At 36.2% G+C, this 18,566-nt stretch overlaps 1 protein-coding gene across 1 annotated transcript; it reads left to right on the top strand.

Moving 5' to 3' along the window:
- Positions 1-7,093: 7,093 nt before the first annotated feature.
- LOC113301216 (protein CHROMATIN REMODELING 35-like) lies at positions 7,094-14,105 on the top strand. The gene is made up of 7 exons (XM_026549964.1): positions 7,094-7,431; positions 9,084-9,772; positions 10,044-10,247; positions 11,066-11,233; positions 11,488-13,274; positions 13,554-13,635; positions 13,729-14,105. Exons 1-6 carry the CDS (start codon positions 7,410-7,412, stop codon positions 13,555-13,557), a joined length of 2,874 nt encoding a protein of 957 aa, XP_026405749.1. The 5' UTR covers positions 7,094-7,409; the 3' UTR covers positions 13,558-13,635; positions 13,729-14,105.
- Positions 14,106-18,566: the final 4,461 nt, after the last annotated feature.

The following is an 18,566-nucleotide window of genomic DNA, read 5'->3' as shown; positions in this document are numbered from 1 at the left end:
TTTTGTAATAGACCGTTTTATATTTTAATGAAACAATACGGTATTACCCATAAAGTAGCAACCCCATATCTCCCTCAGACTAGTGGTCAGGTAGAGGTTTCCAATAGGGAAATTAAACGTATTCTAGAGAAAACAGTTAATCCAAATAGGAAAGACTGGTCGTCGAGGCTTACTGATGCCTTATGGGCTTACCGTACTGCGTTTAAGACACCCATTGGAATGTAACCTTATCATTTAGTGTTTGGCAAGGCATGTCACCTGCCTGTTGAGTTAGAGCATCGAGCCTATTGGTCTATTAAGAACTTAAACTTTTTACTTGAAAAGGCAGGAGCTTAAAGAAAGCTCCAGCTCAATGAGTTGGACGAGATTCGTAGAGATGCATACGATAGTGCTAAGGAGTATAAGAACAAAATGAAACTTGTGCATGATAGGAATATTTTACGAAAATCATTTTCTTCAGGTCAAAAAGTTCTTCTGTATGGCACTCGTTTGCATCTATTCCCTGGGAAGTTGCGCTCTCGGTGGACCGGTCCTTTTGTGGTCCGTACTGTTTTTCCTCATGGCGCTGTTGAGATTGAGACACCAGATGGTAGTAGTTCTTCGAAGGTTAACGGCCAGCGATTGAAGCCCTTTTTAGAGCCTTTTTCTATAGGTGATGTTGAGGAGGTCCCTCTGGAGGACCCTGTTTACCTTGATTGACCATCAAGGCGATTTTGTATGTTGTATAATTTTTTGTAGGTTTTTGGTTACACTCAATGTAGTCAATATCGGCCGTATCGGCCGATATATCGGGGATATTTCGGATATCGGCCCAGAACGATACGATAAGAAGGATATCAGGGATACGATATTCGCCCGATAATATCGGCTGTATCGGTCGAATATCGGCCGTTTCGGTCAAATATCGGCCGTATCGGTCGATACGAAATTTTCCTATATTTCCTGATATGAGACGGTATTGGTCGTTTTCTATAAAGTTTAAGGGTAATTTTGGCGAAGAAAGTCTTCCGGGTGGTAGTAGAGGTGCATGTAGCTCTCGAAGCAAGTCTACTAAAGTTACTCTTTTGTTTTTTTGATAAAATTGATGTTATCTATTATATCTTATCCGAAAATGTGTGGAGAAATGTTTAATATAAAATTATAGTCTTTAAATCTAGAACCGATATTTCAACGATAATATCCCCGATATAAAATCGTACCAGTGTATCGGTCCCGGCCGAGATGAACCGATATCCGATATTAACTACATTGGTTACACTTCACCCAGGTACTATCTTTACGACTTCTCTCTTTACTATTTCCTCTTGTTACTTATATTTTTGGTACTGTTCTTTGATTAGAAACATTGAGGACAATGTTAGATTTAAGTTTGGGGGTGGGGTAGAACTTTTTGTTACCTTTTCGTTGCAATAAATAAACTCCAGAGCCTAGAAATTTATCCCTATTAAGGATGGCACTAACCAATCTAAGTGGATGGAAGCATTTTGGTTGTAGGAGTTGAGGAACCAATTTGACTAGATGGCAACACCTAAAGAGTCTATTCATAAAAGCACAGAGCTCAGGTGTTAGAAATAACATGATAGTTTCACCATATCTCGTTGAGTCCTTTTCACTTCTGTTTTTATTTTCTTTTGTTTTTAAACTATGTTTCTCTAAGTGATTAGGTGGGGCTCACGATTCAAGTTGTTACCAATGCTAGGGTGAATTAGAGTGATTGAGATACCAAAAAAAAATAAAATAAAAAAAATGTAGAAAAAAAAGAGTTGAAAAAAAAAAGACCAGACCATCAGACCAACTGGAATAAATTCAATAAAGTCGACCACTGGAACCCTTGTATATGCCAGTTGTGTTGACCTAGAGTTAGGATTATCAATCACTGGTTCCCTTGTGTATGCTAGTGTGTTGATATTAGTCAGACTAGTATCTCAGTCCATTAGGATAGGTTCATTTTGGCGGAGGCCTTCAGACAGATATGAGAAACACCGTTCACCTAGTAAACATCAAAACCATCTATGTTTTTCTATATCCATCTTCTTGATCTATCCATGTGATTAGTTTTGACTCCAGATATTAATGTCCATAGTGCGACTATCTGACCAGAGCTCTGTCACTTCATATGAATTTTAGTATGCTTGAGTGCAAACTCGTGTACAACAATTGGAATTTCGCATCAGGGTACTTCCTCCTGTAGTCAATAAGTATGCCAACCAAGGAGATTCTTTAGTGCCTTCCAAGGTTCTGTGTAGATAGCTAGGGTCTGGAGTATAAAGATTTTGTGGGTATACCTCTGGTGAGCCCTCCGGAGACAAAACTCCGCCACTAGGGACACCTAGGGGTTTAAAGGCTTATTGCATACGCTAAATGCAATCGACGATGCCTGCGACAGTGAGTTAGGATTTTGTTTCTATTTTATTTTTGCTCGAGGACTAGCAAATAATAGGTTTGGGGGTATTTGATAGACACATTTTTGTGTCCGATTTGTCTCGATTCTATATATTGTTAGGGCTCATTTTTGTACTTATTATGGTGTTTTATTTATTTGTAGGTATTTTTGGCTAATAAACATTTTTGGAAAAAATTGGCTCGAAAAGTTGTCGGAAAGCACTCGGAGGACATTTTCTCTTCGGACTCTCACTTTGGATAAGGAGTAACCTAATTACTAAGGGGAATCCCATTTCCAGGCAGTTGCTAATCGCACCCCTACTCTGGATATGGGGCAACCATCTTCAACATTAAAAAAAAGGATTTTGGCGGGAAAAAAGTGTAGTTAAAGAGCAGTTTTGGCAATCGTGATTTGGAGGAGTTTGAGGTCGATTAAACCTCTGATTTTCATAGGATAGACTCCTTATGGGTCTAGGAATCTGATATGGGTGTTTAAATCGATTAGAATGGGCTCAAACGACGGATTTTTCTCACAACAAGAAAATATGGAAAGTCACGTGTGTGACCTGTTTTAGGGAATTATAGAGTGATTAAAACGCTGTAAACCTTCCCAAAGATTTGTATCTATCTAAGGAAGAGTTTAGAATAAAAAGGAAAGCTCAGAAACGCGTAGAAATCCTAAAACAAGAAATTGTCGCAACTTGGCCGTGAAGAGAAAGAAAGAGATTTTGGAAGATTTGGGAGAGATTTAATCGGTATTTTTGATATAAATAGATGTCTTGGGTCATATAGAAGAGGTGTCGAGAGTTTGGGAACCTAAGGAGAGCCAGAGAAGAAGAAATCAGAGCTTTACCAAACACTGTTTCTACTGCTGTTGTTGTTGAAGAAGAAGAAGAAGAACGCGAAGAACATTGACCCTCGGTAGACAGTCGCAGAAAAGTGTCATTGTTTAACAACTGAAGAACATTAAGCTGTTCAGGGCAGTCTTATTCTAGGGTCTTAAAATCAGCGACAAAGCAACCGTTCTTCTATAACAGTTCCATTGTAACAGCTGTTGTGCAACACCAATACACTGTTGCAAACAATCTGTGTTATTACTTTTCACTCTTTTAATCATCTTTTGAGCAACAAACACATATTTTGAGATCATGATTAATATGAGGAGCTAAACCCCACTGCTGAGGCGATAGAGGAAGCTATTTTTCCAACAAAAAAGTGGTATATTCTATTTTATCTTTTTATTTGCAATAATTATATGATTATTTTCCTTGAACTATTATTGAATATGATTTTTATTTGAGTGATTGTGATATATTTTGATGGAGTATGCTTAGTTCTAAGACTTTTGATGTTTCATACTTGGTATTTACAATTATTACTTTTGAAAACCTACTTGTTGCAATATTTTAGAATCAAATTAAACAAGAAAATTGCATAAATATAAGTATTGGTTTAATCACTTTGAACTTGGAAAATAGTGGAATCTTAGCCTCAGTGTTTCTTTTAGTATTGATATCATCTTTGATTGAGTTTGCTATAATTTTTAGTGAGTTTTCTATTTTAATATTAAGAATTAAGTCTAATTAGTATCCTTCACAAGTCTGAGAATCGAACCACTTTTACCACTATCTACAAATCACATCACATACTGTGCAGGCATATCTTAAAGATTTTATTTTTTTGCTTTCTTTTTTAGGGAAATATCAGACAAAAATACATTTCCTAGAAATTACTATTTTGGTTTTTGTTATATTGTTTATGGTGTGGATCATTAGAAGCCTTCGCATTAGATTTATCTATCATTATTGTCTAGGAATCTGACAATAATCAAAAGTTTTTCTAACACGAAATCTGAAGGGAAGCCGTTTTTAAGATCCATACTTTCCCACCCCTAGATCCTAAGACTCCAAGAGGATGTGATTGGTTTTGAATTATATTCAATGAAAAAAAATGCATTAGAAAATCAAGAACCATTGATTGAACATCTTATTCCTACTGATACCCATATGAGGATTTGATTGGCACATCCTTCATGTAGGATTTTAAAATAGAATGATCACAGAACACCCTCTCATGTGTTACTTCACAATCTTTGGTTGAAATCTGATGGTATCAATCAGATTTTCACGTATCGCTTGCAAAATTTATGGTTAATGAAAGTTTATTGAAAAATTGTCATACTATAAAAGAGGACCAAAAAATACCAAGGAAATACATTACCTCCTTCATAGATTGACCGCCGATGGATAGGAATTTAAGAAGGCTACCATAATTGGAACACGTTTTAGGTTTAACAGCCGTTTAGTACCAATAGAATCTAACATACTTCCCTAATTTTCTTCGAAGGTTACACTAATAAAACCAAATGGAAAAATTGATAGAACTACTCAAGCAATGACAAAGGGAGCCTAAAATCGAATGACGGGAAAAGATGAGCAACCACAAGATTTCTTTACTGGGAGACACAGAGTAGTTGAGTTTTCTGGGTTAACGTATACGAATTGGCACTCTAACCGTATTAATAATAATATTGTTGGAGATTCACTTTAATTATAAGTAGGAATACTAAAAAATTTCAGTAAATCGAAGTAATTGAGCTGCATTCACAGGCATCATCGAATGATTGCAATGGGTGGAAAAACGGTAAATGAGAATTTGGCGGTATAGAAATAGGACCATCACATTTTACAACTTCATAAACATAAAAACAATGGTGGAAAAATGTTTCATTGCCAATTTCGTTGTTGATAGATCGATCATCAGGTCCATCACACTAACAACTAATGATATAAAGTAATATACATGATACAAATTCAGGACCATCACATTCTGAAATCGTCACAATAATGATGTCTTATTCAACATTGAACTCCTAAGGAGTATGATTCACAATAATATAACTAATCGAACAAGTGAAGCAAACATTCTGAATCAAATCCCGTGCCGTTACAGCACGGGTCATATCCTACTATCATTAAATGCAACAACGTCTTCAGTAAAAAAAACGTTGACGACTTGCGCGACTTGTACCTTGAAGACATGCTCCATTATTTTATAGAATGACTGCAGAAAGTAAACTAACACTAACCACTAAGTTTATATAGTGATTTGACAGACACTCCAACACCTCCAGTTGAACTATAAGTCAACATCAGGCTATCACATTACAATTTGAGAAACTCTTCGATAATTTGACGATTGATTCATTCAACATTTTTAAAAAATAAAATATCATAAAATATAAACATTTTCAACATTTCTTCAAAATTTGAAAAAGCAACCTAACTACGCAAAAACATCAACATCACATTACTAGTTGCAACCTAACTACTCAAAAACCTATATTATCTCCAGTTGTATTGCAATCAAACAATGAACTTCAAACTACACTACTAATTCAACACACTAAATGAAACAAAATCATTACAAAATAAAAAGAATATCACTATGAACCTCTTTCTTTTTACCTTTACTGATTTCTTAACACCAACAGAAGTAGTTGATTTCTTTAACACCATCAAAAACAGTTGATTTTGTTGTTTTTGATCACATCAACATTAAATCAAAAAAAAATAATTAGTATGAATTTAACAGAAATCAATAAAGATATCAAAAAACTAAATCAGTTTGAAACACAAATGAAAATCGACGAGTCAAACCAATCTTTGGAGATAAATCATGTACCAAACCCTAAAAAACCGAAATCAAATAAAATATATGAACCGAATTGAAACAAAAGTCATTGTTTACCTTTGATTTGATCTTTTCAAAATGTTGTTGGTGAAGATCCACGCTAAATCAATTTCTAAAACATAATCTTCTCGTTTTTGTGTGTTTTCAGATAGATTTGATCTTCCAAATCATGTAATAGTATTGATCTATTAGTTTCTTGATCGATTTAGAGTTTGATTTTCGAAGATTCGATCTGTTTTCTTTACGTTTGAGGATTTGGTTCAGTTTTCAGTAATTTCACCTGGAAAAAGAAAGAGAAAGAAAAATGAAAACATCGCCTGAATTAATAGTTTGGTGATGATTATGTCTTTTTAAAAGAAATTATATTGATAATCTACTAATTCGGATTTATGGGCTTCTAGAAGCCTGGGGTATATATTATTAAGTTGGAAAAGGTATCTTATTTCCAATAATAGAATCCTTGGATATGCAAATGGGGTAGGATCCGTTGACATGGTTATAATGACATAATTTTGATATTTTAGTGCCATTTTCTCTACCAAACTCAACTGGCAACGAATTTGAAGCTAATTTTTTGATGACATGTTATTCTTATAAGTCTCTACACTTCCACCAAAAATGAGAGCATTCCGAGATGTATAAGACCACCATATATCATTTTGAATATCAATTGTTGAAGATTAACGGTTGAAATTAAAATTTGTGGATGGTGAAGTTTCGTATTTAGGAATACTCTCATTTTTGGTGCGAATCTAGAATTATATATAAAGAACATGTCACCACAATTTTAGCTTCAAATTCATTACTGGTTGGTTTTAGTAGAGAAGATGATGCTAAAATGTCAAAGATTTCCCCCGATGCATAAAAATAAAGCATCAAATAACACCTTCCCTCTCACAATTTTTGTGCACATCACGTGCCGTGTCTATATGGAAAACACCCTCTCCTCCTTTTCCCACTCTTCCTGCAGTCTCTCCACCTGTCCAATTGCCACATATAGTAGTCTCTTGAGTTTCTCATTGTCCAACTTCTAGTGGTAAAATTCAAAACAGCATTCTCAGACTTCACATAGGGTCTCGAGATTTCTTCTTTCTGCTCTCGCCGCTACAAATTAGAGTTTTATCTGTCTCTTCTATGTGCTAATTATATCTCTCTTTCAGTGTGGTTCTTCTCTTGCATACTGTAGCAATCATTCTAATCTAGGGCTTAGTTCTGGAAAACTTGTAATTTCTCGATAATTTTCGGTTCTGAACCCTGTACATGTTCATTTTTGTGCTTGTTTTAGTGACTATCTAAGAGAGGAAGCTCTGTCTCATACAAGCTAAGTTGGAGAGATGAAGCAATCCAGGTCTAATGGTAAGTATCAGAGCTTGTTTGCTAGGTAGGGGTGTTTTCAGAAACAAAATATTCTTTTTAACCAGAATTTTTACTAGAAATGGGATGCTGTAAAGGTGTTGTTTAGATTTATGTGTTTTTTTCTTAGTATGTTGTGATTTTGTTTATGCTTTTATGTAGAAATTTTGATAGGATACTAATTCTGGGTTTTATATGTAGTGACTGTTTTAATTAAGTTTAGGTGATTTTGACTTGGGTGTTTCTTTGTTAAAATGTATGTTTCCGTTTGTTGCGTGTGACGTTGTGGTTAGCTACACCATGAAAATTTCTTATGCACATACAAGTGATCTAGTAATGGAGTATGTGGCTTGAGAGTTTGATTTACTAGTTACAACAATGACCGATTTTGTACTAAGTGAGATGAGTCTGTCAACCAAGTTATACGAGTTTTAATACTGATTAAAACAGAAACAGGGATAGCAAAATTAAGGCTCCTGGAAGAACTGTGGAGCCTCCTTTACAATTCTAATACTACTGCAACTATTGCCTCTGTTGAGTTAAAGACAGAACCCGGTGAGCAGAAACTTTAAAGGTGTCAGTGTAGAGAGATACTGATAGTGTAATTTTAAAATGATGCCAACCACTTGAATGTAATTGAACGAAAATCATGTCTTGTGCTTGTGTGCAAACTGTACAATAGAGGTACCAAGAAATGTTGTACATTAGCAATTTGGTAAAGGTACGTAAGTAAACCATTTTGTATAAAGAATTGAAATCATTTTTCCTGAGTCAGTTCAGAGATAGCTATGTCGAAACTATCAAGAGAAACACTGAAAACAGTCACCCTGTGTGCTTAGTTGAGTATGCTACTATGAATCTGAATGCCCACATGAATATTGTTGTAATGCTGTTCTGGTGATATTTGAATGCGGGGGGATGTAACAAAGTTCTGGTTCTGGTTGTACAGGAATATTGCTCGAGTGTCAAACAATTTTCATTACGTTTTCATGTATTTAGTATTTTACGTCATAGAAAAAAAACTCTCCTTTACTTATAACTACTCTCATGCCAAAAAAAATTCTTCTTCTCACTTTTCTGATTTTTTCAAGTTCAATCACTTAAAATTTGAAGTTAGTTAAAGACCACTAACTTTCATTCTTCTTCCATCTGGTTTATGCGTCTCTTTAAAGATTTCAGAAAACGACTTGTAAGTCTTGTACCAGATGCGGTTTTGAATTGAAATTGAAAACAAAAATGCAACGTGTGTTTAAAACTGTTAGAAAACAGATTTAGCATGCTGTTCTAAAAACTCCTAACCAAATGGGTCCTAACTTTAAGGTCTCAAAGACTTGCTTTCTTTCTTTATTACTTCTTAGAATTGCTATGATTTAGCTGAGAGTTATACAGTTGTGACTTTTTTCTTTTTTGGTTGCAAACTCTGTTTCCAAGCTGTTACATGCTTAATCTCACCTCCATAGATATAAGATTTTGAGAACTTGGGGAATGTGTTGCTATGGTGTGTATAGTCTTTCTTAGATGCCTGGAGAAGTGGAGCACAATGTCATTACCCACTTAAGGAAAAAAAAAACATTTTCTCTGTGATGTGCTCCTCAAACTCAATGTTTGTTGAAGTTCTCATTGTTTTCATTTGTATGCCTTTGCTGAACAAACAGAAATTTACTCAAGGTGTTCAAAGAGAAGAACTGATGATCATTCTGACCCATTCTCTATACCGAATTTGATGGAAGAATTGGATAAAGATAATATATATGGGAGTGTCGCAAAGGAGATTCAAGCTCTCCATGCTAGGAAATTGAAGTTGTTAAGTCCTTTTCGGGAACAGTACCCATCACTCTTTAGTTATCCTGTAAATTCTGCGGCACAGTCTCCTACTGGTGGCTTGAAAAGAAACAGTAACTTGTCATCTCAAAGCATTATTGATTTGAATAGTGAAGACAAGGTTGATGTTTCAGCAGCTATTTCTGCTGAAGGGATGCAAACCAACAGCAGTCAGAATATTTTCCTCACACCAGAAAGCAACAATGTACTGGTAGTAGATAACTCAGATGAAGAAAATGGACAACAGATTGGAAGTAAATCAGGTTACAGTTATAACCTTAAGTTCGCTAAGATGACACATGATTGCAATTACAGTGACCTTCAGATGTCTGGTGCTGAACAACAAGTAGGATCTCCAATGCAGACTTCATACCGTGCAAAACAGGAGCGCAGAGAGAATTCTACCTCTCAGTGGGATAATCAAGTGATTAAACCTGCTGGAGAACAGAGGAATCCTTCTTACGACTCCCAATTGATCTTTTTGAAGAAGCCAGATGGTGAAACCCCAACAAAAGATGTACTTGTAAGTGTTTTAGGAGTTTTTAAGTTGCCATACCTGATTTTTTGCATTTTATGCTGCAGATAGCTTCTTGCAATTCATGAGAATAGAATTTATCTTATCAGTATTGAAAGTTCATTTTGTTCTTATAATTTTTGTAGATTACCTATTACTATGTCTCATTACTTTGCACTAGATCTGATTACTGGACTTGTTTCTAACTGCGGGGGGGATGGTAAGGGACAAAATAGTATGCTTAACTGAAACTGATGGATGCTATTACTACGGTATTCAGGGAGGTGATCAAAGAAAGAGAAAAGGTGAGAAAGAAGGGAATATAGGTAATTGTAGTGAAACACCAATTGAGAAATCAATAGGTGTATACCTGGGTGTTCAAGATGGTCTGATGAGCAGCTCCCAGAGTGGTGGTCATAGCGGTGGAGACGATGAACTTGTAGATATATGGAAGGAAATGTCGGTAGCACTAGAATGTTCAAAGGTATTTTTTTTTATTAAAAAAACTAAAAAAGTATTAAACTAGCAGCTTTCATGGCATTATCTGTCTCATTTGTTAATCTAACTTCACTCAAGGGTCTTCCCATTGAAACAATTATATTATATTTTTGGCAACTGATTGGCTTATTGAAATGAAAAGGTAACCTATTGTACCTAAGTTGCTCCAGCTCGTAATATTGCATCACACATCTTTTCCAGGTGGAAGTTATAGAATGAAGCCTAGGGTTTCTCTTGTTGCCCTTTGTATCTGGTACTGTGCTCTAGTAGCTACTTGTCTCTGAACCCTTACTAATTGCATAAGACCGTATGTTGTAGTCATAGCTGCCTCCTCCCTTTTATGTAAGCTACCGTTCTGTTTTTCACCTCACTTTGAATGCTGCTTTCTGGTTTCATCAGTACTTCGATATGGTTGGTATAAGGCACCTATATGAGATTCAGCTAAAACCTTTTTCCATACAGTCAGGATAGCAGTCTCAATGGATCATAATAATTTGTTGCCAGCATGTTTGACTAGATTTTGGTTATCCTCCTGTTGACTTCACTTGAGTAATGAACATGGAAGTTTGGTTTGTAAGTTTGACGGTCAGGTCTTGTTACTTGCCAGTTCTTTGTTATACCCACATAAATGATTTTCTTAAGGCTAGAAGAACAAGGATGATTCTTGAATCTGGATTAGATATTATTTGTTAAAATCGATCAAAAAATACTAGTATAAAATATTATTCGGTATACTTGTATAGATGACAATGAAAATATAATATGCTCAAGAGTCTTACATTTCATGTTTCCTTCTTTCGATAGGATGCTTCTTTCACTCTGGGTACCGCTGTTGAACATAATACACTAGAAGAGGAGGGAAAAGAATGTGAACATTCTTTTGTTCTCAGGGATGATCTAGGATATGTTTGTAGGATATGTGGGGTCATAGAAAAAAGAATTGAACAAATATTTGACTTCCAGTGGGGAAAGGTAAGAATCTGCATTTTTGTAATTCTGTAATGATTTACCTTTAGTTGTTCGTCGGTTCGCTGATCTTCTATTTGATATGATATTCTTAGCTACCCCATCCATTTATAACGAATTTGCAGTGTTTTATCTTTGCGTGTAGACTTGTCCCTTACCTTTCATTTTGTATGTTGTTGGTGCTGACCCGATGTAACTGCTTCCAGTTCTTTTTCTGGATAGCATATGCACTTTGTTTACATGTTTCCTCTTTTATCCAGGGAAGAAAGATCACTAGAGGTAGTTGCATGTCTCAGTCACGTGATGCAAAGGATGGCAAACAAGTCGAGGGATCCCAGTTTACTATTCAGAGTCCACTGGATCAAAATTTTGGTGTGGCTGACATATCCGTGCATCCAAGGCACAGGAAGCAAATGAAGCCTCATCAACTTGAAGGTTTCAACTTCTTGCTTAGGAATTTAGTGAGTGACCACAGTCCAGGTGGTTGCATTCTGGCACACGCTCCAGGGTCTGGAAAGACCTTTATGATTATAAGTTTTATGCAAAGCTTCCTGGCAAAATATCCTGATGCCAGACCACTTATAGTGTTGCCGAAAGGAATATTGGGTACTTGGAAGAAGGAGTTTGAAAGATGGCAGGTTGAACAAATTCCCCTGTATGACTTGTATACTTCTTCAAAATCCGATAGTCGAGCACAACAATTAAATGTCTTGAAACAATGGGTGGAGCACAAAGGAATCTTGTTTCTCGGGTATCAACAATTTGCAAGCATCGTATCTAACAGTACAAGCAGCAGCGCTGCAGAAGCCTGCCATGATATACTCCTTAAGGTTCCTACTTTACTTATTTTGGATGAAGGCCACACGCCTAGAAACGAGACCACAGATGTGCTTTACTCCCTTTCACAGGTTCAAACCCCTCTGAAGGTAGTATTATCTGGAACCTTATTTCAGAATCATGTGAAAGAGGTTTTCAACATTTTGAATCTTGTGCGGCCAAAGTTTCTGAAGTTAGATACATCAAAGGCTGTTGTGAGGAGGGTCATGAGTAGGGTGCAGATTGCTGTCAGGAAGCGGATTAAGAGTCGCGGGGCAGACACAATGTTCTATGATTTAGTTGAAGAGACCCTACAAAATGATCAAGATTTCCGAAGGAAAGTCACAGTGATAAAAGACCTTCGTGAGATGACAGGCAAGGTGTTACACTACTATAAAGGTGATTTTCTGGATGAACTTCCAGGACTTGTTGACTTGACTGTACTTCTCACTCTTAACCCCAAACAGAAACATGCAGTAGAAGAAATAAGAAAATTGGATAAGTTCAAGAGAAGTTCCATGGGGAGCGCAGCATATGTTCACCCTCAATTAAAAGAATACTCAGAGAGTTGCACCACAGGGGAGAAAGGACACATTAATGAAGCAAAGATTGATGAGCTTCTTAACAAAGTAGAAATCACTGATGGTGTGAAAGCAAAATTTTTCTTGAATATATTGGCGCTTTGTGAATCTTCTGGGGAGAAGATGTTAGTTTTCAGTCAATATCTGCTCCCACTGAAGTTTTTAGAGAGGCTGGTGGTGAAGATTAGAGGTTGGAGCCTGGGGAAGGAAATATTTGTCATCTCAGGTGACTCAAGCCAGGAGCAGAGGGAAATATCTATGGAATGTTTTAACCATTCTAAGTATGCAAAAGTCTTCTTTGGTTCAATAAAGGCATGCGGGGAAGGAATATCTCTAGTGGGGGCATCTCGCTTAGTGATTTTAGATATTCATCTCAATCCGTCAGTTACCCGACAGGCAATTGGTCGTGCATTCCGACCTGGTCAAACAAAAAAAGTATATGCGTATAGGTTGGTGGCAGCAGACTCACCCGAAGAGGAAGACCACCATACATGCTTTCAGAAGGAGTTAATTTCAAAGATGTGGTTTGAGTGGAACGAGATATGTGGTTACCATGATTTTGAGATGGAGGAAGTCAATACAAAGGACTTGGATGATTCATTCTGGGATAGACCTTCCTTAGGTGAAGATGTGAAGGCTTTGTACAAAAGGTCAATGGATCTCTATGTTTACCTTGTCTCTTTATTACTCTTTTATTATTTGTCTTTTTTTTTTTTTCTTTTTTGACGAATAGGAAATGGCATTAGGACACATTAAGTAGCTGCTTAGATTGTATCTTCAGCATTACCATTCTCTAGCAACATTAACTTGGATCCTTAACACTTGACATATTCACGTCACAGCATTTCCAGCTTACAAAAAATTTAGCAGCCACATGGTAACATGATAGGTTTGGACATCATATTTTTCCGTTTTGTTTGAATTTTCAGGTGAACCTGCTTCCAGTTAGCAGCAATTTTATGTTCTCTTACTGTTGTGGCTGAAGATACCTTTTTGCGAAGATTAATTTTGGTAACTAACCATATCTTTCTTCTGTGGGTTATTTTTCTGTGTGAAATAATAAGAATGATTATGATACACCTTTTACCCTTTTAACTTCTGCAGGTTTATTGGGAATGTTGACAACTGTTTGTTTTCAGAGCGTTGTACCCTGTCATGGATCTCGTTAACATCTTATGGGATAAGCGGATGATGCTTCTAGGTTTTTGTTTGTATAGGAATGATGCTGCTCTAAAACCATATTACGGTCGCTCTGAGTTTTCAAATGTTAATAGAATGTCTTTTTAAATTGGTTGTCTTGTTAGAATGATCTTTCCATGATTCAGGCATTTCTTCTAGCCTTGGTTCAAGTCTGAAGCAGTAATATTTTGCAGAAGCTAGTTTTTTTCTGTAAAATGGTGAAGCTTAATTGAAAATGATGAATACAGTGCTGCAAATAAGATATCAGTGAACAGGTGTGTTGAAAATGAATAAAAGGTAATGCACACTCTCTTGAATCAGTTTCATCCGCGCCCTTTGCAGGTTTGAGTGGATTTTAAGTGAATCGTGATTTAGGGGGTAAGGAATTACGTTGGGGGGGAAAATTCAAACCCAACCATACCAGTTCGATAGGGGATGACCTCAGAAGCAGAATCACGGTGCACGCTTCTATATATATATTGAAATGAAAGTTTTTGTCGGTAGGGTATCATTCATAATAAACTGTTCTTGCTAGATACGTACGATACCAAATAAACTGTTTTTGCTAGATACGTACAATACCAAAATATGCTAGTGGAATATGGACATTGATTTCAAAAACTATAAGACTCTAGCACGGGACAATAATACTTCCATTTGATACAAACACAATATCAGTGTCTCGTCTATACTGTACCATCATCATTTTAAGATTTCAATGTCTCGTCCAACCATCAAGGCCAATCCCTGTTGTGGAAGGCATTCCATAGTCGCTCCTGTACATTTAAGAAAGTAACTCCATACCTCGTAAACAAAAGAGCAGTGAAGTACAATATGATTGCTGGTTTCTTCTTCCATGAAACACATTTTACATCTCGTATCGGCTGTTGATGGTAGCACTGCTCGCCTACCCAGACGTTGGTGCCAGATACTTAAACTAAAATGGGGCCAGTTACTTGAACTAAAATATCCCTTACGTGAATGATCCCATGGGACAGACAATTCCATTACTAAGAACCATGAAAAATGATAAATATTTAAGTGTCGCAAGACTGAAAAGGGCATTGTCGCCGGAACTGAATCAACATTAACAGTACTGCAAAAATTTTATTAAAAATATCTATAACCTCCTTAAGAAACCAGTTTAAATTCATCTTAGAAACAATTATCAGAACTACTATATTAAATGGCAAATAACACCTGCAAATGGATTGGTGTCTGCAAGATTCCCGCTACAGGTTTTTATGCAGTAAACATTGTCAACCTCATTAACCATCATAAAGTATAGAAATTACTACACCTTTTATTCCAGGTTCTCTTCGTGATATAATCATCAAGATTTACCTGTAGGCTGTAGCACTTCCTCGCGGTAAAAGCCTCTCTTTTTCACTGCTAATCCACATCTTCATTCTATCCTCAATTTGACCAGACAACGGACAATTCTCCTTCCGTTAATACTAAATCACCACTGTTTTTACATAATTGTTTCCTAACATCTTTAGAATTACTCATTGTAACATGTTGATGGTTTAACAAATGTCGATTACCAGGGATTCAACATGCAGTTAATGTGATCGAAACTGTAAGTGCTCTTTTTATTTTACTGGCCTATATTTCAATTGCATCCAGGTAATGGTTTTCTTCTTAAGTTTTCATGAAACTAATCACGGGCCTTTTATTTTATTTCTTCGTGAAACTAATTTAGGGTTTTTTTTCAGTGGAACCAATTTTATTAGTATTTAACGTTTCGGGTTATAAGCGATAGCTTCGTTTTATCTCATAACCATGCTGAGTCACCTATCTTCCCCCAACGTAATTCCTTCACTTCTAAATCACGATTCTTTTAAGTTGGGTACATTAATTATATACGGGAGAACTTATTTCTAGCCCATATTTTTTTTTGTTTATGAGTAGCCCATCGCTAATATTCATAATATGTGAAACCCAAATCACTACTAATTTACTACATTAACTTTTGAGGGGTGCTATCACGAGGGTATCCTCGTGACAGCTTCCATAAGGGTACACTTCCGAGCCGTTGGGTTCATATCATAAATATATGCACATCCTGAAAAAACTTTTAAGAAATAAAATATTTTTACTTTTATTTTATTTTGTTATGTTTATGTTTATTATTTTTATTTTTTCATGTCCCTACATTTTATATCTTTTTGCTCTTTAGTCCCTCTGATTTAGAGAATTTTAAAGAGAATTTATTTTGGCCCCGATATCAATTTACCTAGGTGACGGGAGTTTGGATGATTAATTTAGAAGAAGAGAAACTTGTCTGTACACCATCATCAAAAGTTATTCTGTCCAGATTACTTTGTTTTAGACCTAGTTAAAGGTTGGTCGCAGAACACCTAAACTCTTGTTGCTGCTAGTTATAGAAGAGAGTTCTTGTTAATTGGTGACTTCTTGTTGCTGTTATACCTTCTTTTTCTTTTTTCTTCATTTTCTTTTTCTTCATTTTAACATTTGAACAACTATAATACCGACGAAAGGAACCAAAAACTCCACATCCTTATTTTTTTATACAGCTCAAGGATCCTGCAACGGAGGTTTGAAAAATCCATATGACCATTTGAGAGTGATGGATCAATTAATATAAGACATTTTCTCTCGTTGATTAATCCCCTCAAAGTCATCATGATCCAAGTTGATCAAGTTTTCTTCCATATGGGAGAAAAAGATGCTGTTGCGATAGGTTTTCAGAAAGGAACAATAGTAGATTATTTCACGACCTAAAAATGTAACGATTTACTACAAGGACTTTATAATAAATAACATAGAACTTAGGGATGTGCAAAAATATAAAAAATAATAGAAATAACAAAAATATTTTTATTTTTGTTAATTTTTTTTCGAAAAATGCATATATCTTCGATACGATATCTAATGGCTTAGAGGTGCACCCTTATAAAAACTGTCACTAGGATAACCTCGTCACAGGACGACTCTTAACTTTTTATGCTATTTGACTCCCTTGTTTACTAATTTATTACATTAACTTTTTATGCTATTTGACTCCCTTGTTTGTAGCAAGAAAAAGAAAACGTTTCCACGTTTAACTCTCCCTCTCTCAAACTTTTTTCTATATCATTATTCTCGAATCTCCATTGCACTTACGATTAAGAACAACAACTTCGTGAATAACTAAAGTCAAAGATAACCACTATTCTCTCTGCCTACTCCATGTCAACCCTTCACTGATTCTACTATAGTGTTTAACATCATTAATTCTTTTTTATCTTCTTTTTTTGTTCTTATTATAAGGTTTTCAAGTGATTGTTTGTGGCGTGAATACATAATCTTTGTTGTTTTTTTTTTCATTCTTATGCTAGGTATTTGTGGTGTGATAGATAATCACATTATGCAAACTCAATTGCTTCAAGCTCATGGCCATCACAAAATAGACAAGATCGCAAGGAACTTTTTTTCGGGACATGACAAAGCAACACGGAAACTGCATATGATTGGTAAAGAGAAACTCAATCTACCGATAAAACAAGGAAGACTGGGAATCAGGAATACCAGGAAGCATAATTTTGCACTGTTAGGCAAACGGATTTGGCAGATACATGCTCAGCCAAACACAATATGCAACACTATGTACGGGACCAAGTACATGGCAGAGGAATCGATCCTGCGAAGAATTCAGCACCACAATCTAGAGCCAGCCCTGCGTGGAAAAACCTAACAAAAACTGCTCATTTTGTACAGGAAAACTATGCTACACAAATTGGAGATGGAAAGTCAACAACAATAAATGAGAATTGAATACCCATGCATGCACGTCTAACAGATTTGGGAAACATGGGAAACAATTTGGTAAGTACATTAATGGTGCCACACTCTTTTATTTGGAACACCGAGTTGTTGGAGCATTTTTTCCCGACAACCATAAGTAGTGCAATCAGAGCTATACATATTCCAAATCCTTCTACACCCGACAAACCAATTTGGCCTTATGCCAAGAAGGGGCAGTACATGGTTAAGAGTGGATATGAGATACTTCAGCAATAACAGATCTCCCCGGCCAATCAACCTACTCATAATAGTACCAGAAACATAGAAAAACGGTACAAAACCTTATGAAAAGCGAACTTCCCCCAAAATATCAGACTTTTCCTCTGGAAAGTCATCCATGATGGACTTCCAACGTTTGAAGCTCTGCACTATAGACACATAATCAATACCAACATGTGTCCTATTTGTAACCTACAGCAGGAAACAGTCCAACATTGCATTTTTGAATGCCCAGTGGCCAAGGCAACATGGGATCTTTGGTGCCGACATGCCAACAGTAATGCAACCCAACATAACGTATATAACGACATCGTCCTACCGCCACATCCGTTGCCCTCTCTCATCTTCCAACAACATCGACTCAGCGGCACAACAATACAAAACCAGCAGCATAGTGGAGGTACAATATTATCATCTATGCAACAACCACCATCCAACTTTGAGGAATTCCTGAAAATACATGAACACACGGAGGAGTTCACTTTGTGCTGTTACATACTATGGAATATTTGGCTAGCAAGAAATGCCAGAGTGTACAACCACATTATCCATACGCCACAACAAACTTTCCATATTTCCTTACCGTTGAGCCAAGAATTCAAATGGGCTACACAGCACAACATAGTCATGCAGCCTACAACAGGACAACAACAAAGGAGGACAACAACAAATATGGATAAAATGGAATGTACCACAAACTCACTGGCTGAAAATAAATACAGATGGAGCTAGTA

The sequence above is a fragment of the Papaver somniferum genome, chromosome 8 (assembly GCF_003573695.1).
Source record: "Papaver somniferum cultivar HN1 chromosome 8, ASM357369v1, whole genome shotgun sequence".
Lineage (NCBI taxonomy): Eukaryota > Viridiplantae > Streptophyta > Magnoliopsida > Ranunculales > Papaveraceae > Papaver > Papaver somniferum.
The sequence above is the reverse complement of the archived record's forward strand: the minus strand, read 5'-3'. Positions and strand labels throughout refer to the sequence as shown.